General features: G+C 41.6%; 1 protein-coding gene across 2 annotated transcripts; it reads right to left on the minus strand.

The window, feature by feature from the left end:
* Window positions 1-1,998: 1,998 nt before the first annotated feature.
* Window positions 1,999-21,896, minus strand: LOC117406071 (microtubule-associated protein 6). Of its 2 annotated transcripts, XM_059027944.1 has the most exons (5): window positions 20,055-21,896; window positions 15,746-15,790; window positions 9,943-10,156; window positions 5,248-5,522; window positions 1,999-2,563 (listed from the first exon to the last, which is right to left on the minus strand). In XM_059027944.1, the coding sequence occupies exons 1-5, from the start codon at window positions 21,362-21,364 to the stop codon at window positions 2,416-2,418; spliced, it is 1,992 nt and encodes a 663-aa protein (XP_058883927.1). In that variant the 5' UTR covers window positions 21,365-21,896; the 3' UTR covers window positions 1,999-2,415. The 2 variants fall into 2 exon arrangements, with proteins under 2 accessions (XP_058883927.1, XP_058883928.1); XM_059027945.1 differs by lacking the exon at window positions 15,746-15,790.
* Window positions 21,897-22,465: the final 569 nt, after the last annotated feature.

A 22,465-nucleotide genomic window follows, 5' to 3' on the forward strand; every position in this document is an offset into this window, starting at 1 on the left:
TGCTCTCTGTTAAATAGAGCAGCCACACCATATTGACTGTCTGCACCTCCACATCAAAATGATCTAAATTTGTTCCTCTTTGCTTAAAGACATGTCACACCTGATAGAAACCAGTAACCAATATGAGCCCAATGATGACTGATTTACACCCAGCAGAATGACACTCTGTTTATAGTCCTACAGTATGTACTAAATGACAATCTACCCTTTTTATATACTGCAAATGGAGGCAAATGTGTTTCTAAACTACCAACAGAGAGTCCACACTGTAAAACAAGGGCTCCTGCAATCTCCTGGAAAGCGTATCGTGTTTAAAAAAAAAATCTGTTACAAATCAGTCATTCTTTTCATGTTTTTCTTCCAATTGTGTCTCCTCATTTACATTTCAAAGGCTTGGTTTCAGCTCATAAGCTGTTTTGTAGATCTTAATCTATCATTTATGAAACATGTTATTCTGGTTGAGCAGTTTTTTTTTTTAACAGTGTTTGAAGAAGGTTTTTGCTGTCTGTTTTCAATTGGGTGGAGTGTACAGTCCACCACAGTCCTCAGCGTCTCAATGGATTGGCTTCTCTCTCTCGGAGCATCATTCGATGTTTGAAAAATTCACCAAATTAAAAGGATCTTGCACCCCAGGAGGTGCATCATTGACAAGCAAAAATGTATGCTGTGTCATTTTAATACCCAAGAAGATGATGAATATGTATAGCCACCTACTCATAGAAGGAGATGGTATAGAGTTATTTTTATTGTGATGGTGGGCTTTTCATTTGTTTAGACCCAATCCAGTTGTAGTTCTTAGAGGGCAGACCCACTGTTTTCAGCCCTCGTGTTTATTTGTAATAAATGCCTATATGGAGATGATGTGATATGTATTCGTGTAGCATGGCTGAATTATATTTGCAAAGATATAATCGAGCTGCCACTTTCTGATGCCATCTCACTATAAACACAATGGCGGGCAGCCACGCCCACAGTTTTAATAAGAGCGTAATATAACAGATAATGACTGCAGTTATCAATTTATAGAGTAAAACTCCTCCCCCTGGGGCAGCAGTTTTCCACTATTAGCCTCATCTCCAGGCAATGTTTGTACACTGCTGTTATACCACGGTCAAACCACTGCAAAGTATAGGAGATACTGCAATCCTAATGAAAGAATGGAAAAGCACAGGCAAGCATGGTAAATCACTTACAAGTCCGGCAAAGCATCGTGTTTATCAATGGAAAAAGCATGGTGTAAACAGGGGAGAAACACTGGAAACGGTGCTATAAATGTGCAGATTGAACCGGGCTCGTCACCAGGTGGTAATCAGGTGCTTACTGTTAGGTGCTGTTTTGTTTTGCCCTGCAGCTTGAGCACTACATGGTTAAGTGCAGAGGATTGTTATTTCTCACAGTCCCTCCATTTGTAGACACACGTTCCCTGATTGCCAGGGTAACGGTCAGTGTTGTGTGATGCACTGCTGTTACAGATGCTATCCCGTCGGTGAGATGAGAGGAGGTTAGAAGCTCTGTAACCACCAATGCAGATGAGCCTGGCTCTTTTGCACAGCGGTAAGGTGCTTGCTTGCAGTGCGCGAGGTCAACGGTTCGCGCCCAGCCTCTGCCCTGTTCCACTGGTACGGTGACACAGATCTTATGGACTGGCTGTAGTCGATCGCCGAGGTTCAAGGAGGGGGTGGGGGTGAGTGGAACGGGCAGTGTTGTGTGATGCTACATGTTCTGTCCCCTGTAGGTGAGATGAGGTTAAAAGCTCTGAACCCATGAAAGGCAAAGGTCTGAAATGCAGCACATGAGTATGTTTTTTTTGGCAGAGCCTCTCATTTAAAATGGGCAACATTTAGTTGAGCGTTCTTCAGCAGCAGCAACCTATTTATGGAAGCCATGTTCCTCTAAAGGGCAGGGATAACGCCAAAGCACATAAACTATAGGTAGAACATCAGCTGTGAACCAGCCACCAGCAACAGCGAAACAGAAGACGGCAAGTTATTTACAAGCACTTTATTTGAAGGGAAGCAATCGATCTACAGAATACAGTACTGTCACTGTAAAGCGGGTACTGTACAACACTTTACATTATACTTAATAACAAATACACGCAGATTCATTCATTCTTTTACACAGCGTGTATTTTGCTACTGCAAAATAAATATAGCACCATTTTTGTATGTATGTATGCATGTATGTATGTATGCATGTACGTTTTGAGCTTCCAGCACCTTGGTAAATGCTGAAGACATGCATGTTTTCCATACATCGGAGAAGGACAACGATACCAGTGTATTTCTAGCCATTATAATACAGGTTCTAATTCCATTTAGCAACATTGACATTGTGTTTTCTCTTTCTAACTGATCAGTTTTCCTGCAGGACACGACGGCAGGGATTCTGTGTGTGTTTATTTTTTCCTTTTATTTATTTCACGTCAGGCGAGAAGCACACAACCTTAGCGCTGCCTCGTGTCGGTACCGCCTCCGCCGCTGGCTCTCCTTCTCCAGCAGCAGCACCGCTGGCATGACCGCTGGCATGACCGCTGGATCCGCAGATGTCGACATTAGGGTCTCTAAAAATCAACACAAGATTAAGTACAAGAAAAAAAACACACACATGTAAGGCATATTTATTATAAAGTACAATACATGTCAGGGATGGAAATATCACTACCGTTGCATAGCAGTTTGATCCATTCCTGGATTTACTATGAGACACTCCTGAGCTTGTTACTTATACACTGTGGCAGATCAAGCTCATGGTAAAACCTGGAATGGGTGAAACTGCTATGCAATAGGAGTCTTATTTCAAGCCCTGTAATGTACCAAAGTTAATATTTAGAATAGGATAGAACTAAGAGCAAGGTCCTCCCACTCTGGGTTAAGTTTTTTTTTTTTTTTTTGCTGTTTAAAAAATAGATTCTGTACAGGTTCTAATAAAATGAAAAGTACACATCAGATATGTCCATTAAAAGTAGTTTTTGCCTGAAAAAAAAGAATTTGGACATAAGAAACCAGATTTTGTATATAATAATAATAATAATAATAATAATAATAATAATAATAATAATAATAATAAACATTAGGAAATAGAATATATTGTACTATTCTGTGACATCACAGAATTTAGAATGAGTGAATTAAGCACGAACACTCCCCATATAAAAGTTTACCATGGTAAATGAGATTTTTGCAGTTTCCCATGCTTTTCCCCATGCGTTTACTGCACATTTACCACAGTTCAGATAACCACACTTGCTTTACCATGCTTCTCTTCTCTTCCTTCCCATGCTAAGCATTGCACAGCACTTCACTGCACAGTAAACTTTTATAGGGGTCGTTCACACAGTGTGGTGACACTGAGCTGAAGCACAGCCCATGGCGGAGGACTGGGAGAGTCAAGATCCCATCTTCTTTACCTGTGTTAAAGATCCTATAGTAAATATTCATATTGATAATGAGCAGAGGTCCTGACTCCAGTGCACGAGTCAATCACCCCCACCCCACCCCATCCCACCCTTCAGGACAGGGCTCTTTGGGTCAAAGCATGCACCCTCAAAGAGATCACCGGCGCACTTAAAGTACCTTCGGATCACCTTCTTTAATAAATAACAATCCAGACAGCTTTTTTTTTTCCTGCTTTTGCATTTATTAATAATTGCAATAAATAAAAGAGCAAGCAGAGGTCACAAGCACATCACAATCAAATGTTTGCAGTACACGACTTTCTGTTTGTTAAATAGTCATTCTCACAGCAGCAGCAGCAGCAGCAGGAATGAATGAGAGATAGCACCAAGTGGCGGCGATGGTGTGCTCAGCACTTTACATGGACAATCTGTGATACGCAACAAAACCTGAACGCTGCAAAATCATAAAGAGCTGTTTCTCCTGCACAGCAGACCTCACTGCTTTTCAGATCGCGTTTGTATCGCTGTTACGAGCAGATGAAATTGTAGATTCTGGACTAAATACATTTGTAAAGGTGATGATATTTGAGCTCATAGGAAGAGAGGGGGGTTAACTCCTCTTCTATTATAACACAACCATCAGTCTCTAAAACATCTACCTTTCAATAGATTAACATGCAGGCAGACAAATACACAGATTCCCAGACTCGTTTACTGTTAGTCATGGTTTCAGACCAATGCAGGTCAAAGCTCTTTCTGTTTTATTAGAAGGATCATGCGAGGATGAAAGTGTTAAAGCAAGATTTAATGCAAGGATGATACAAGGAAATGGATGGTTTTCATGCACGCCTCACTTGTAATCCTTGCATTTATTTATTTGGGCTTGCATTCCTTGCCTCATCCAAGCATAGCCTTCGCATTTCAATAGAGCAATGCGGGGAACACTTTACATGAAAGAACTCTAATTACTGTGCATTTACACAGGAGTTACTTAGTAAGTAACATGTGTGCTTACACATCATTACAATGTTATTATGCATAGTGGCAATGTTCTTAATGTGGAATGTTTTTGCACGATACATGTATAATTATATTGAAATATTTGCCTTCTAAATCTTATCAGGATTCCATTGGTATTCATCTTTTTACTGTTCTTATTCATTTAACTGAGGGTTTCTGGTAAATGTATCTCAGAGAATCAGACAACTACATCACAATGCCCCCGAGAGGAATCTTAACAACCACTACACTGACGGCTAACAGGTAATTATATTACACGGTAACAGAGTTGGTTCCTTAGCAACCAGACTGGTGGAACCAGATACTCTCCATTAACTGTAATCCTTGAATGACCTTATTTCAGATTCAATAACGCAATGTCCAGTAACCGGAGACTGCATTTTAATTGTTTTCTACCGGCGCTCAGACAACAATTTGAATGCTTGTGTGTGTGAGTGTATGTATGTGTGTGTGTGGGTGTGTGTGTGTGCGTGTGGGTGTGTGTGTGTTGGTATGAATTCAGCAGTAACCTTGGAAATACCTGAATAGAACCAGAAACCAGCGAGCAGAGGAAATGTACATTCGTAATCACTTTGTAAAATGTTACGTAACTGCTATAGATAAGTGCTTTAATAATATCAGACCCTGACATTTAACGGAAATGACTTGGTTACTTCTTAATGATGAGAGGTAATGAATGAAAGACGAGCAGGAGAAAGACAAAAGGGTAGAGAGAGAGACAGATAGTGAGAGAGAGAGAAAGAGGGTAGGAGAGAGATGAAAAACATCTCATTAATTTTGCAGCCTTCACCCCCCCAAACAAAATAAAAGAGTGCAATGATTTTTTTTACTCTTTAGCCTCAGCCAGTTTGTTGTTGGTCTCTTTACTTTTCTCCTTTTCTTTCTCTTTCTCTTTCTCCTTCTCTTTCTCCTTCTCTTTCTCCTTCTCCCCTTCCTCTGGCTTCGATTTGGAGGTTTTCTCTGTGGCTTTCTTCTTGGAGCTGCGTCCCGAGGTGGAGTCCTGCTTTTCTTTGGCCCTTTTCACAGGTTTATGGCTTGTTGTTGTAGTTGTTGTTGTGGTCGTTGTCTTTTTTGGCTTGGAACGCTGGGTGGTAGGCTTCTCCACCTGATGAGGAAAACAACACCAGAGATTAAACCAGCCGGCTTGAACACAGCTGCAGGTTTGCAACACGGAAACACTGTGCACGTTCACAATGTGTTTTAATATGCTTTACCTTACCTCTCAGGGCTTAGCAAGCTTGCAACACGGAAACACTGTGCACGCTCACAATGTGTTTTAATATGCTTTACCTTACCTCTCAGGGCTTAGCAAGCTTGCAACACGGAAACACTGTGCACGCTCACAATGTGTTTTAATATGCTTTATCTTACCTCTCAGGGCTTAGCAAGCTTGCAACACGGAAACACTGTGCACGTTCAAAATGTGTTTTAATATGCTTTACCTTACCTCTCAGGGCTTAGCAAGCTTGCAACACGGAAACACTGTGCACGCTCACAATGTGTTTTAATATGCTTTACCTTACCTCTCAGGGCTTAGCGGCTGCAGGCTTTACCATTATTTCACTCTGCTGTGCTTTTATTATGGTAAGCTTTTATAACGGACTGTTGACACAATTTGTTATTAACTAAATTAAATATGAAATTAGCCCATGATGCATGCTGGATACAAACAGGTTAAAAGGCAAGACTTCAACAAGACAATCAACTTAGTTACTGAATTGATTGCTTAAAAAAGAAACCTATTTTTCAGCTTCAACATCCGGTGCTTAGAGGAATGAGGTATGTAAGCAACACACATATTCTCCAACACCAAAGACAAAAACAACACATCATCTATACCCTTAGAAAAGTTTACCACTGTATGATTGCACCGTATTTTTGCAGTTTTGCCATGCTTTTCCAATGGTTATTGGTTTGTAATGTTTAATAATATGCTTTATCATACCTTGCTGTTCTTTACAATGCTTACCTATGCTTCACCGTGCTTTCACTGTGTATTATGACACTTTGCTATGCTTTTACTATAGTAAACTTTTATAAGGGTAGACTTCATTATAGCAGTGAGAGGCCAAAACTCAGAGGTCCACTCCTTAAAAGTTAGAGTTAAGGAAGATACATACATGTACGAAGTAGAAACGGACAAGTGTTTTTCTAAATCTATGTTTGAGATGTGGAATCCAAAGCTGTGCAATTCAAAGTGTATAACTGATAAATAAACAGCCTAGTGTTACTTAAGCTACAACTGATTTGCTGTTTTTCATTTAGCCCCAGTAAATCTCAAGCAAAACATGCATCATTACTTGTGAAAAAAACAAAACCAATAGAAAAATCAATAGAAAATCAAACCCACATAACACACAGAGCCTGAATACATTTCCTAAACCACAGGGAGTGCGTTCCATATAAATGGACCTGTCAGACAGGATTCTGAAAAAAAAAAAAAAAAACTGCTTTGCATGGCAACAACGAATCAGCTTTCAACAATGAAATCAAAAATAGCATTCTATAAAAAACAAAGGTGCATTGGTTTTGTTCCACGAACAGTGCTGACTTTATTAATGGCCCGCTGGCCAGTTTTTGACAACCCTCTAAAACTTACTGGTAATGCAGCTGCATTCAGCTCAACCCCCTGAATGGTACTCTGCGATGCTCACAATAAACTACTCATGCCAAGGCCTAGGAAGCTGTCACTGGTACCTACTGGAATATTCACTGTACTGCACCTTGCTTAGGGTTGTAAACTATTCTAGTTGCAACTAATATATGTTAAGAGCAGCATTAATCCAGTGGAGCTCCAGTGCTATAGTGATGTCACTGAGATCCACACACCTGGTGCTCCAGTGGAGCTCAAGTACTATAGTGATGTCACTGAGATCCACACACCTGGTGCTCTAGTGGAGCTCCAGTACTATAGTGATGTCACTGAGATCCACACACCTGGTGCTTCAGTGAAGCTCCAGTACTATAGTGATGTCACTGTGATCCACACACCTGGTGCTCAGGTGGAGCTCCAGTACTATAGTGATGTCACTGAGATCCACACACCTGGTGCTCAGGTGGAGCTCAAGTACTATAGTGATGTCACTGAGATCCACACACCTGGTGCTCAGGTGGAGCTCCAGTACTATAGTGATGTCACTGAGATCCACACACCTGGTGCTTCAGTGAAGCTCCAGTGCTATAGTGATGTCACTGAGATCCACACACCCGGTGCTCCAGTGAAGCTCCAGTACAATAGTGATGTCACTGAGATCCACACACCTGGTGCTTCAGTGGAGCTCCAGTACTATAGTGATGTCACTGAGATCCACACACCTGGTGCTTCAGTGGAGCTCCAGTACTATAGTGATGTCACTGAGATCCAGTTCAACTCTTTGTAATCGGTGCTCCTGCTGGTTTCAGTCTGCAGCAAGTTATACAAGTTATACAGATGTGGAAATTGATTAGAAACAGCCCAAAAACTCGGTTACACAAGGGCATCTGGCATACTTTAATAAAGGCAATGTATGCAGCACATTCGTTGTCATGTTATTTGTCCCATCCACTCATTTATTTTATTAGTACCGAGTCAAAACAAAGAAGACGTGGCTATTCGGGTCTAAAATTCAAACTGTAAGCAGCAGGTTGAAGCGAGGTGGCTGTGCTGGATCGTTTTAGTACTGATTTAACTTGCAGACAGGAACACTTCTTGTCTGCGCTGACTTTCCAGTTTGGTTTCTGAAAGCTGCTGTTTATTTTACGTTCTGTTCAGCAGCCTCTCTAGTAGACTTTTGTTTAATGCGTGATTCTGGAGCTAAATAGCGAGCGATCGTATTTTCTCCAAATACACATTAAGATATTGAAAACAATTACCTCAGTCTGCATGTAGTTTCTTTGTGAAATAACTTAAAACGATCATCAGCCGAAATATACTTTGCTTTTTTTGTCGTCCATATCTACTATTTTCCCTGCAATGCTGAAACTAGATTTTAGCAACCTAAATCAAAACAATGCAGCACCTTTGTCCCGCCCCCTCCTGCACAGTACAGGTCACATAAAAGCAGTAAAGACGCACTGATAGGCTGAAAACTTTGTCATTTGAATAGTAAATAAAAACGTAAACTGCTTTGGAGAATTTATTTTGTAAATGTTACTTGTGGACATTTTTTGTTTGTTTGTTTTTTGCTTAAGTGCAATGCACACGGGACGGCGAAGGAATAAAAAAGGGCTATCTACAGAAGGAAGACGCATAGTTTGCGTCGCTTGCGTTGTGCAGTAGTTCATTTAAACACATTTTCTTTTTTTTTTCTCTCTGTACTTGTTTGTATGCATTGGCCCCTAAGAGGTGAATTTCGCGGTGACCCCTCAATTTCACGATTTCCGCGAAATCCGCGAAATCGCGAATTAGGTAAGTCCCTAGTTATAATAGTAACCCTCCATGGCATTTTACACAGGTAGAAATACACTGATGCACTGTTTGATGTTTGATTTTCTTAACCTTGGTGCACAAAGGCCCATATTTTAATGATACGTTGCAAACAGTGGCTTGGGTCTGACTGTGTTATCGTTCGCATCGATGCGTTCCGGAAGCTGAAACTGGCAATTTAGATTTTGTACGTTTCCAGTTATTAATGTGTTCCCCACCTCTCAAAAACCCCAAACCCCAAACTCCCTCTCGTCTTAAAGACCGTCTAGCTGGGGTCATTAATACCATTAAAAAAATGTTGTATAAATAATCTGACGATAATCCTAGATATTTTAGATCTGCCATGTGTGTGCCTATAGCTGAGGCAACATGAAGCCACTTTGTGGCTTTTGAACTTTTTCAGGCCACTGCACAGTATACCAGGGGGGACATGGGGTTTGATACAGCAAAGTTGCCTCAAACTAGGTCTCCTGGAACCCTAGTGTTCTTCTAGAACCAGGTTTGAAGCCCCTGTTCCTGTAACAGTGGCTTTGTGTTCCTCAGCTTACATGTACAGCCATGGGACCCCAGTGCTGAGTACAGCCTGACACTCAGACAGGAACAATCCAGCTCTGAGGACACACTGATGCAACACGCGGATGGATTGCACTGACACTCAGACAGGAACAATCCAGCTCTGATGACACACTGATGTGACACGCGGATGGATTGCACTGACACTCAGACAGGAACAATCCAGCTCTGATGACACACTGATGTGACACGCGGATGGATTGCACTGACACTCAGACAGGAACAATCCAGCTATGATGACACACTGATGTGACACGCGGATGGATTGCACTGACACTCAGACAGGAACAATCCAGCTCCGATGACACACTGATGTGACACGCGGATGGATTGCACTGACACTCAGACAGGAACAATCCAGCTCTGATGACACACTGATGTGACACGCGGATGGATTGCACTGACACTCAGACAGGAACAATCCAGCTCTGATGACACACTGATGTGACACGCGGATGGATTGCACTGACACTCAGACAGGAACAATCCAGCTCTGATGACACACTGATGTGACACGCGGAGGGATTGCTCAGACCGGGGCTCTTACCTTGGGAAAGTCTTTGTACAGTTCACTGTAGAGGCTGCGTATCCTCCTGCGGTCTGTCACTTTGTTATCTGCTGGCAGATGCTTCCCCTGCTCCCCCTTGAACTGGGCGCTGTAACTGGTTTCATGGGGGGTTTTATCCTCGGGAGGTGCGTACTGAGACTTGGCTTTGAAAGGCTTTACTGGCTTGACATCCGAATAGGCTCTGAATTCATTTCTGTAGGGGTGCAATCAGCCGAAACACAAACAAACAAACAAACAAAATGACATCAGCGTTAGTTTAACCAGCCAGTGTGGAATCACCAATTAGGTGCAGTTACTGCTTTTGTTCTACCAGTGTAGCCAAATAAAACATGAGGGAGGAGACTACATGAACCTCTATGTAATTATATTGTAATAATGGGGTAATTACCAATGGTTCTTGTTCTTATAATTACTGGGTAATTCAATGCAAATTTATCATACAACCACAACACAGGCCATTGCCATGTTATTACAGACTTACTGTATTCCACTTGTAGTAATCAAGTAATAGCAGATAGTGTTTAATTACTTACTTATTACTGTGTTATAACATGGCTATGTGTGCCTTGTAATCTGGTGCTGCTAAAAGTAGGCCAATTAACAACACTTACCTATGCAGGAAACCAAACACTTTATAGAACTATTGTATGATTATCAAACTAAATCCATTATAATTGAGTATAACGGATAATGATACTGTAAGACATGATTCCCATATTGCTAATTAGCCTTAATCTATTGACACTGACTGGTAGATTTATGTAAATTTCTTAGAGCATTTACAATAATAATAGGCGACTGAACCAACCATTTAATCTCAGAACTAACACAGAAGCATCCGACGGAACTCTCATGCTGCAGAAAGTATGATGCGATCAGCAGGCTGTGACGCAATGATCCGTGTGCTGAGTATTTCACTCAAGCAATCAATCAATAAGACAAGAACTAGAGGGACAGCACTTATTAGCAATGAAGCACGCTGGCTGTTTGTTTTCTAAAATGCCATTATATATCCAACACAGTTTATTCATTTAATTGAGTCTGAAACTGCGATGCAATGACCTTCCTGGTCCACTCAGCATCTTTCAGCTCAATGTCACATTGCTTATCTAGCAGAGCTAATCAAACCCAGACACATAAAAGAGAATACTTTGATATGGGATCTCCCTGTCTACTCTCAAACACAGTGCACATGTTCGAGTTACGCTTCAAAACAACTACAGAACTGGAACTACGGATTTTCAACAAGCCCACATCAACTTTTCAATGGCATAGGTTCATAACAAACCCAAATTAACAAATTACATACTCGTGAATGTAACATTTAGGGGTATTATTGCATACATATCCAAATGTCATTATAGGTGGCGTAAAACCTTTGGCCATAGCCACCTTCAGCAACTTCATCAAACTGCATCCTCTTCCCTTCTGAAAGACGGTTGTTGAATTGCATTTTCTAGCGGTTTCCTTTGCCGAATCTTCCATCTTCTCGAAGGCCTTTTCTGAGGGAACACAGGACGATGCCGAAGCAAGTGGTTTTATATGTTAACAGTCACCCAAGCACACTCAATGCAATCGACACAACGACAGATACCTTGACAACAAGGGAAACGTATCTGTACGTATGTAAACATAGCCATCAAAGCAGGTATTTACTGGCTGTCTATGACTGTGGCACCTCAGAAACATGCGTCTGTCTCACATGTCCGTTGTTTTTTCTTTCAGTTGTTGAGGCCGGGACGTTACTGTAAATGATCTGAAGGCTCTGACTCGAGGCTGCAGAAACACATTAAAACAAGCAGGCATGTTGCACACACTGCTGACTGGTTTTCCTTTCTTACCAATTGATTAGCCTGAGAGCCCCGAGAGCGCCCCTAGAGAGCACCTTGTTCCATAACTCCCTCTTGATTTAAATCCATAGCTGTCAGCCCAGACTGCTTGTGGTCAGTGCAATAGCTGGAGATCTAAGTAAAACGTCAGGTGATCAGACTGCTTGTGGTCAGTGCAATAGCTGGAGATGCAAGTAACATGTCAGGTGATCACTGCTTGTGGTCAGTGCAATAGCTGGAGATGCAAGTAAAACATCAGGTGATCAGACTGCTTGCGGTCAGTGCAATAGCTGGAGATGCAAATAAAACGTCAGGTGATTTGCATGCTTTGGAGCTTAGAACACCTTTTTTGCTGCTTAATTCCCTGAGGTCATGTCATTTGTTTCTACTATAAATGTTAATTTAATGCAATACGTCCACGTTGTACTGCGCCAGCATATGCTTTTGGAAAGTAGAGAGATCCAGTGGCTGGTGTAATAGCAGGAGTCCTAAATGTAGTAAAAGCAGTGCAGCTTTGTTTAGGCTGTCGACAGGTGCAAGACACAGAACAAGGAAAAGAAAGAAAGAAAGAAAGAAAGAAAGAAAGAAAGAAAGAAAGAAAGCAGACCATACAGATGAATTGCTATCACTCAGGATCCCCCGCTATCCCAATATGTTTATTCTGCACATTCAGTTCAAGACACACGGCTGCCTACGTGCCCCGCCCCCAGCTATCAGAAGACACCTCCTGTATATACCCTGGTATTCTAGTTAGCCCCTCCTTCGGACTAAACTACTAGAGTAGGGGGGGATGAAAATAATATTTATTTTCATACATTTAACTGTATTTGAATCATTTAATGCATACTTACATTGTTTATTCCATTTATTTAGAGCCATAGCACCTACATTTAAACTCTACCTTTCTACACTATATAATGGCTATGTTTTTTACTTCCCCCCATAGACTTGCATTGGGCTCACCCCTGCCATAGACTTCAGTTAAGCGTGTCCCTGTGCTGTAACAGGAGGTTACGCACACATGCACGGCTGCCCCCGTACTCAAGTCAACTCACCACCGGTAACTAGCTGCAAACAAAACACAAACTTAATCAAACAGACGCCTAAAACATCATGTCATTTTACAGAAGCTGTGCACGTTTCCCATAAAATCCACACAAGGCTTTACTGACGATCGTTGCGTTGCTAGGTAGATAAACAGTGTATATGTTACATTCCTGCAGTCTTTGTCAAATACACTTGCTCAACAGCATGCAGGATACATAACCTGCGGCTCTATCGCCAGCAGAATAACAATCCTAAACACAATAACAGGCATTTCAATATCTCAGTGAGGGTCTCGCCCTCACAACTTTGCCGCAGTTATTTCTACCATTACCCTTAGAAAAGTTTACTGTAGGAAAAGCACAGCGAAGTGCAATAAAGCACAGGTAAGCATTGTAAATTCCAGAGCGGTAAAGCATATTATAAAACCTGGCACAACAGGGTAGACTGTGGTAAATACATAGCGTAACAATGGGAAGAGCACTAAAATCCACTACAATACCATCACTGGTGCAAATGCAACAAAGAGATGAAAAATCAGCTAAAATACCATCACTGGAGCAAATGCAGCAAAGAGATGAAAAATCAGCTAAAATACCATCACTGGTGCAAATGCAACAAAGAGATGAAAAATCAGCTAAAATACCATCACTGGAGCAAATGCAACAAAGAGATGAAAAATCAGCTAAAATACCATCACTGGAGCAAATGCAACAAAGAGATGAAAAATCAGCTAAAATACCATCACTGGAGCAAATGCAGCAAAGAGATGAAAAATCAGCTAAAATACCATCACTGGAGCAAATGCAGCAAAGAGATGAAAAATCAGCTAAAATACCATCACTGGATCAAATGCAGCAAAGAGATGAAAAATCAGCTAAAATACCATCACTGGATCAAATGCAGCAAAGAGATGAAAAATCAGCTAAAATACCATCACTGGAACAAATGCAACAAAGAGATGAAAAATCAGCTAAAATACCATCACTGGAGCAAATGCAGCAAAGAGATGAAAAATCAGCTAAAATACCATCACTGGTGCAAATGCAACAAAGAGATGAAAAATCAGCTAAAATACCATCACTGGAGCAAATGCAGCAAAGAGATGAAAAATCAGCTAAAATACCATCACTGGAACAAATGCAACAAAGAGATGAAAAATCAGCTAAAATACCATCACTGGAGCAAATGCAACAAAGAGATGAAAAATCAGCTAAAATACCATCACTGGTGCAAATGCAACAAAGAGATGAAAAATCAGCTAAAATACCATCACTGGAACAAATGCAACAAAGAGATGAAAAATCAGCTAAAATACCATCACTGGAATAAATGCAACAAAGAGATGAAAAATCAGCTAAAATACCATCACTGGAGCAAATGCAACAAAGAGATGAAAAATCATCTAAAATACCATCACTGGAACAAATGCAACAAAGAGATGAAAAATCATCTAAAATACCATCGCTGGAGCAAATGCAGCAAAGAGATGAAAAATCATCTAAAATACCATCACTGGAGCAAATGCAACAAAGAGATGAAAAATCAGCTAAAATACCATCACTGGAGCAAATGCAGCAAAGAGATGAAAAATCAGCTAAAATACCATCACTGGAGCAAATGCAACAAAGAGATGAAAAATCAGCTAAAATACCATCACTTGAGCAAATGCAGCAAAGAGATGAAAAATCAGCTAAAATACCATCACTGGAGCAAATGCAACAAAGAGATGAAAAATCAGCTAAAATACCATCACTGGAGCAAATGCAGCAAAGAGATGAAAAATCAGCTAAAATACCATCACTGGAGCAAATGCAACAAAGAGATGAAAAATCAGCTAAAATACCATCACTGGAGCAAATGCAACAAAGAGATGAAAAATCAGCTAAAATACCATCACTGGAGCAAATGCAGCAAAGAGATGAAAAATCAGCTAAAATACCATCACTGGAGCAAATGCAACAAAAAGATGAAAAGCGATGCCGTTTTGTTCCCCCCCCCCCCCCCCCCAGGGGCATGGCATTTCTAAGAGAGGAAGTCCAGACATCACTGAATCATTTGATCTAAGTAAACATACCTGCAGGAAATGAGAACGCTGCCCAAAGCCTGAGAGTTTGTATCGTTCCCTTTTTGTTCTATTGCTCAGTAAACCACTTCCCAGAACACCACTGCAGGGCAGACTTTAGTCTGCTGACATTCAGAAATCGGATCTTATTCATGAGGTTAAATCCCCTTTTAAACAGGAGCAGTGTGCTTGGCTTGCTTAAACACGGGCTACATTTCAACAGTGCAAGGGTCAGAGCTCTTCTGAATAGTATTCCTGAGTCCAGCTCAATCAAGCACAAATAATTACAAAAAAAAAACATGTTTTAAACAATTTAAAGAGCTAAACAAAGCTTTATTTTCTTGTAAGGTACCATTGTCATATTGCAGGAGTTAAAAGAGGTTAAGCAGGGATGGAAATAAGACTCCCATTGCATAGCAGTTTCAGCCATTCCAGGTTTTAATAGGAGCTTAGTCAGCCACAGTGTGTGCAGGTAACAAGCTCAGGTGTGTTGTCTTACATGAGGTCCCGATGTCCTGTAAAAAAAAATCGGAGGACCTCTGAGAAAATGATCTGGGATAAAAAGAAATGGAAGATTAACACAGGACTACATTTTACCGATGTTGTTAAAAATTCAGAGGCCACCTGTTTATGTGGTGACTTTTTAGTCCAGCGCGAATCCAGCTTTAGATCGTAGTGAGAAACCGGGTGGATCAAACTGCTATGCAATGGGAGTCTTATTTCCATCCCTGCAGGTCTCCATATGTTTACACAACGTCTACTAAGCTATGCTAGTTTAACCTGTTTGAGATGCTGAAGAGTGAATGAAGCACACAGACTGAGGCTGCGAGACCTGTGTACATACCCATAGACAGAGTGGGGAGTTTCGTGTTCTCCTTGATGGGACTTCCTTTGGAGAAGGAGGGAAATAAAATGAATTAATGGGATTTGCCACGGGACACGGGGTCCTACTCACACAGATTCAACCCACAAGACTATTTTTCTTAATGAATAAAATACAAAGTATTCATGAAGCACAGTCGCTAGAACAACAGGGCCATATTCTCAAAGCATTTGAAGTACACAGTAACATTGCAACTGAGAGGATGTACACATGTATTTACAAAGTAACTACCATGTAAATACACAGTCATTAGAGACGCCTCATGTAAAGTGTTATCCATTTCTGGTTTGTTTTTCCAGTTGTGCATCTAAACCCTCACTCTGTCATCACTATGGACAGCACAAAGAATGATCTTTCTATGCACGCTGTTTTGTTTTTATATTCAACACATATAGTACCGTATGAAGAAGTGGATGACATGTCATGCAACATCGATAACAACCCACATCAAATCTTCAACTATGCAACAATCAGACAAGATGCAACACATTCAGAATATACTGTATGGCTTACAGGAGTAAACATCTATACCGGCAATGCGATGCTTTGTGAATACAGTCCTGTGCCTATAAATAAGGTTTAGTACAGTATTACAGTGAAGCAACACAATGTGACATCGCTATTAATATAGCATTACAGTGAAGCAACACAATGTGACATCGATATTCATGTCTTTCAGAGTACAGGGAGTTATGAAACACATGGCAGAGGAAGAACACGAGACGCATGAGAGATGAAATCAGGTGAAATCCCATCATCGTGAAATAATCTACAAATCTGCAGAAAATGTTGCATTCAAATAATTCCTATCCCATCCCCAGACCCCGCACAGCACACAGCAATCCTAAAAAGCACAAGGAGATTAACCCACAGCTGAGCTGCTTTCTATCTCATCAAACACAGAAATCACACAATCCCACAGCGCCACAGTACAGTCAACACAGTGCTGCAGTCCTGTTGTATGATTGGTGATCTGATGAAGAGCCTGTCCTCTGTGCTGCTGCTCCAGTCCCACTGTATAATTGGTGATCCCCTGTGATTCTGATGAAGAGCCTGTCCTCTGTGCTGCTGGTCCAGTCCCGTTGTATGATTGGTGATCTCCTGTGATTCTGATGAAGAGCCTGTCCTCTGTGCTGCTGCTCCAGTCCCGTTGTATGATTGGTGATCTCCTGTGATTCTGATGAAGAGCCTGTCCTCTGTGCTGCTGCTCCAGTCCCGATGTATGATTGGTGATCCCCTGTGATTCTGATGAAGAGCCTGTCATCTGTGCTGCTGCTCCAGTCCCACTGTATAATTGGTGATCCCCTGTGATTCTGATGAAGAGCCTGTCCTCTGTGCTGCTGGTCCAGTCCCGTTGTATGATTGGTGATCTCCTGTGATTCTGATGAAGAGCCTGTCCTCTGTGCTGCTGCTCCAGTCCCGTTGTATGATTGGTGATCCCCTGTGATTCTGATGAAGAGCCTGTCCTCTGTGCTGCTTTCCCTGGCAGTTGCTAGTGCTCAGAGTGGAGACTGGTGTGCACTGTTCTGACTGCTGCCCCATTGTTAGCGGATTGGTAGTTGCTGTATCATCCCCTCCATTCTCAATCACTAGGTCTGACAGCTGAATAAACCATACCGTGAACATAAAGCTGAGGGAACACAAAGCCACTTTCTCAGTAACAGTGGCTTGAAACCTGCTTCCAGGAGACCAGGAGACCAAGTCTGCGGCAACTTTGCTGCCTCAACCTATAAAGTTAAATGCCCACTTAATAGAAACATGAATAATCTCAATCATCTATTCCGATCACATTCATACTCCCACTTGCTCTGCTGCACTTCCTTGACCTGATTTAGTCTTCTGCATTATTAATGTGTTCATTATCTTTTTATAAAGTAGCTTGCATATTTAAAGGTTACAGAACAGCCTGTATTTTTGATGTCACAGTGGTATCGATCTATCTATCTATCTATCTACTCTATCTATCTACTGTATATAAATATAGATATAGATATATGTATAATGAACTGATAACGCACTATTTTAATAATTAGCTATTTCTGATGGTATTTCTATTGATAGGAGCCAGAGAATCCGACACCAGAACAGCCCAATTTACACAGCTGTTTGTCCAGTACAAGCTCAATTAACTCAATTCAGAGACAGCACATTGTGTATACTGAACCCTTGCCTAGTTAATATGGGAACACAGCTCTGTAAGCCACTGGAGGCTGGAGCTGCAATAAAGAGGTCCGCTGGCCAGTTACCCTGAACGCTGCCGGGGGGAGTGTGTGTTTGCTCCATCCTATACAGTATGTGCTTTTACCTACCTCTCCCCTACGCACTCCTCTGTATAGTACTTCTTTAATTAGTGTATTACGCAAGCCTTAAAAAAAATGCTAAGGTTCAGGATACATCACTGAGAACCTTATATATTGTATAGTTGATTTCTGATCCCATACTTCTATATTGTAGAATTGATTTCTGATCCCATACTTCTATATTGTAGAATTGATTGCATACCCAACTACAGCAGAACCTTCCTCCCAATATTCCTGAGGCTTGTTCCCAAACCCCTAATCCCACATTCTCAATGTCCCATTCATTCCCAGCATGGTGTAGGGGTTAACAGCAGTGCTCCTCCATGGAAGTGAAGTGAATTTTTGGACACGGATCATACGATTTAGTGAATAACCCCAGGACTTTAGGTCCCTTGCAAAACAGACCCTATCACCTCCACCCACTTTGTTACTCTGCTAATCTTCAGTCCTTATAACAGCAGCCATTATCTATTAACGGCAGATGGGCTGACCTGGTAAACACATGTAGTATTATTACTATAGCATGACATGTTAACACACTGGTGGAATTGTTTTGTATTTGCATTCTTATATATTCCAGTATGTAGTAGATGCATCAGATGCTTCTAGCTGCTGTGTTTCTTCTGTATGTGTGCATATTAGATCCCTGTGTCAGGGCTGCATGTTTTCCTTTGCTCTATAGGGAAGCTCAGTGCATAAGGAAGATGCAGTAAAATCCAGAGGCAGCAGATGGACTGAATCATGCAAATACAAGAACATCCTCCTCATTGTAGGTCTACTAATGAAATATCAGCAGGCTCATTGTAACAGCAATGAAATATCAGCAGGCTCATTGTAACTGCAATGAAATATCAGCAGGCTCATTGTAACTGCAATGAAATATCAGCAGGCTCATTGTAACAGCAATGAAATATCAGCAGGCTCATTGTAACTGCAATGAAATATCAGCAGGCTCATTGTAACTGCAATGAAATATCAGCAGGCTCATTGTAACAGCAATGAAATATCAGCAGGCTCATTGTAACTGCAATGAAATATCAGCAGGCTCATTGTAACTGCAATGAAATATCAGCAGGCTCATTGTAACAGCAATGAAATATCAGCAGGCTCATTGTAACAGCAATGAAATATCAGCAGGCTCATTGTAACTGCATTTTCATCATACAGCAGCTTTTCAGCAAGTTTGTGCCAAGAAAACTACTTGGACACACAAAGCTTCAATATGTATCAATATAATATAAGTCCAAACCAACACGTTCTGAACTTGTGATTAATTTAAACAAAACCAATGAAGCTACAATTAATGTCCCTGCATTTTGGAAATGTATTCAAAAACCCAACAGCATCATTAACTTGCATTAGTTACAAGAAAACAAACTGCAAACAATGCAAGCCTTAAACCTTCAAACTTGATTTAACTTTTATTATTTGTTTCTCAAACTTTTTTTCAGTAATTAAAACTCAAATTCTTGTATTATTATTATTATTATTATTATTATTATTATTATTATTATTATTATTATTATTATTATCATCATTATTATTATTATTAGTAGTAGTAGTAGTAGTAGTAGTAGTAGTAGTATTAATAATAATAATAATAATAATAATAATAATAATAATAATAACAACATTTTTTTTTCTTATTTAAAGCAAGTTAGTTATCTATATTGCTGTAGTAGTGTAGCACATTCTTATCATCACCATCCCTATACTAGGTCTGCTGTCTCGGCCACACCCCCAATACGCACCCACACTTCATGCTTTGAAAATCTGAAATGAAACAAAAAGCAATCATGCAACAGAATCATGCTTCTAAAGCAAAAACCATGTAACCCGCTTCAGTTAGTAACTAGTATTTTGACATAGTGAAAAAAGAGATGTGGGGTGATAGTAATATAATGATGCAGTCTGAAACCCACAAACACAAGCAACATACATAGGAACCAAATGGGGATAATGCCAATTACCTGTATGAGCTTCCAGACGCCACTTCTTCCTTGATCTGCCTGTTCACGGCATCTGCAGCCGCTCTGCCTTTGCCCTCTGACGATGGCAGGCCGGCTGGCGGCTGTCCCCCTGTCTTGGTGACTACCTTCTTCTCTCTCTTCTCTTGCCCTTCCGCTGACGCTCTGGGCAGGCCGGCTGGCGGCTGTCCCTCTGTCTTGGTGACTACCTTCTTCTCTCTCTTCTCTTGCCCTTCCGCTGACGCTCTGGGCAGGCCGGCTGGCGGCTGTCCCTCTGTCTTGGTGACTACCTTCTTCTCTCTCTTCTCTTGCCCTTCCGCTGACGCTCTGGGCAGGCCGGCTGGTGGCTGTCCCTCTGTCTTGGTGACTACCTTCTTCTCTCTCTTCTCTTGCCCTTCCGCTGACGCTCTGGGCAGGCCGGCTGGCGGCTGTCCCTCTGTCTTGGTGACTACCTTCTTCTCTCTTTTCTCTTGCCCTTCCGCTGACGCTCTGGGCAGGCCGGCTGGTGGCTGTCCCTCTGTCTTGGTGACTACCTTCTTCTCTCTTTTCTCTTGCCCTTCCGCTGACGCTCTGGGCAGGCCGGCTGGCGGCTGTCCCTCTGTCTTGGTGGCTACCTTCTTCTCTCTCTTCTCTTGCCCTTCCACCATCGCTCTGCCTGTGCCCTCTGATGACGGCAGCCCGGCTGGGGGTTGTCCCTCTGCCTTCTTGTCTTGCCCTTCCACCGATGCTGTGACCTTTGCTTTCTTGGCGCTCTTCTTCTCTGCAGCAATCACTTGCTTCTCTGGCACGTTATCCACCACCTCGCTCTTCTCCGGTTCTGCCTCGCCCCCGGTCCGGGGCTCATACGCAGCAGAGGCACGACTTCCATCAACAGAGGGTGCAGGGCTAGGCTTAGCGATCCACGGATGGTCTCCCCTTTTGGGCATTGGCCAGGCCTTGAAGTCCTTCTGGTACTGGGTTTCATTGTTGAAGGGCGTTTCCGAAGGGTGGTACTCCTGCTTGGGCTTGCAGCTCTGCTCGGGGCGCACCTTCCAAGCCTTGAAATCCTGGCGCATCACGGACTCCCCTGGGTTTTCATCGCTAACAGCAACTGACTCCTGGTCGCTTAGGGTGGGCTGTGTATCTATGGCAACCGAGGCAGCTCGCGTCTGGGGACGCGGCTGTTTTTGTTGGTACTGCAGATGGGGGTGGTGGCTCCCGTCGGTCACATCTGAATACTTGGTGAAGACCAAAGGTACCGCAATGTCAGCTTTGTCCAGCTGGTTCCAGAAGCGGGCAACGCAGCAAGCCCTGGTGATGCAGGGCCATGCCATGATAACAAATAAAGTAGCACAAAAATATCTTTTTTTTTCACTCTTCTGCTATTCCCGTTTTAAACCCGAATCTGCCTGCGCAGAATGTAATGTGATGCCCTCGTCGTATTTAAGGCCGTCAGTCACAGTCCTGTTCACAAAACAAACTACAGCCTACAGTTTTTCTACCAGATATCGTGTTTTTGTTTTGTAAATCCAACAAGATAAAGAATAAAACGATACAATCAAGCCATCCTGGACAAACATAGGCTTCAAAAAATAAACACTGGCCCCCTTTTTTTATCAGAGACGTTTTGCTTCAAGTCTGATTCTATCAGCTACTGCGGGTGCAGTTCCGTGTCCGAAATGCGCTTAGAAATCCATTGCAATAGAAACAACAGGGGATGATGCTGCTGCAAGAAAACGACCCCGCCCGGCTCCTTGTCTCAGCACCCAGAGAAGATGCTGAGGATCCGAGCAGTGAGCAATCACCTGCTCCGTCAGCACGCAACGTCTTGAATGCAAGTGTGAGAGAGGAGGCGCTTCCGAATGTAACTCTTCACTGCCCGGGACAGGGGGGGTTTATACTGTGGGAACAAGAGCAGGATCTACCGGAATACTGCAGCCAGCTTCATGCAGTCTAGCGCCACACCCTTTTCTGTGTGATCTTTTTAGTATTTCTCTTTCTACAGCAAATATAGTGTGTGTGTGTGTGTGTGTGTGTGTATGTGTCTATATATATATATATATATATATATATATATATATATATATATATATATATAATGAAGTAGAAAACTCATTGTTTTAATAACATTCTCTAGTCTGGATGTTTATAAAACATTTTGCAATATTTTAAATACCGTTTTGTTTTGTTTTGTTATAATATTTAACAGTCACGTTTTCTAAACATCATTACAACATTGTAAACTTTATCTTAATGTCTCAGAATAGTCTTTGACATGTTTCAAATTATGTTTTGAGTAAACATTTTAAGAACATTATATAACGTTAAACATAATACAATTCAAAATAAAACTGCAATTGTAAAAGTTTGTAGATTAGAATTTAAGTAATTTAAAAAGAGTTACGATAATATGACAAAATATTGCACACATTTAA

This window comes from Acipenser ruthenus, chromosome 8 (assembly GCF_902713425.1).
Source record: "Acipenser ruthenus chromosome 8, fAciRut3.2 maternal haplotype, whole genome shotgun sequence".
Taxonomy (NCBI): domain Eukaryota; kingdom Metazoa; phylum Chordata; class Actinopteri; order Acipenseriformes; family Acipenseridae; genus Acipenser; species Acipenser ruthenus.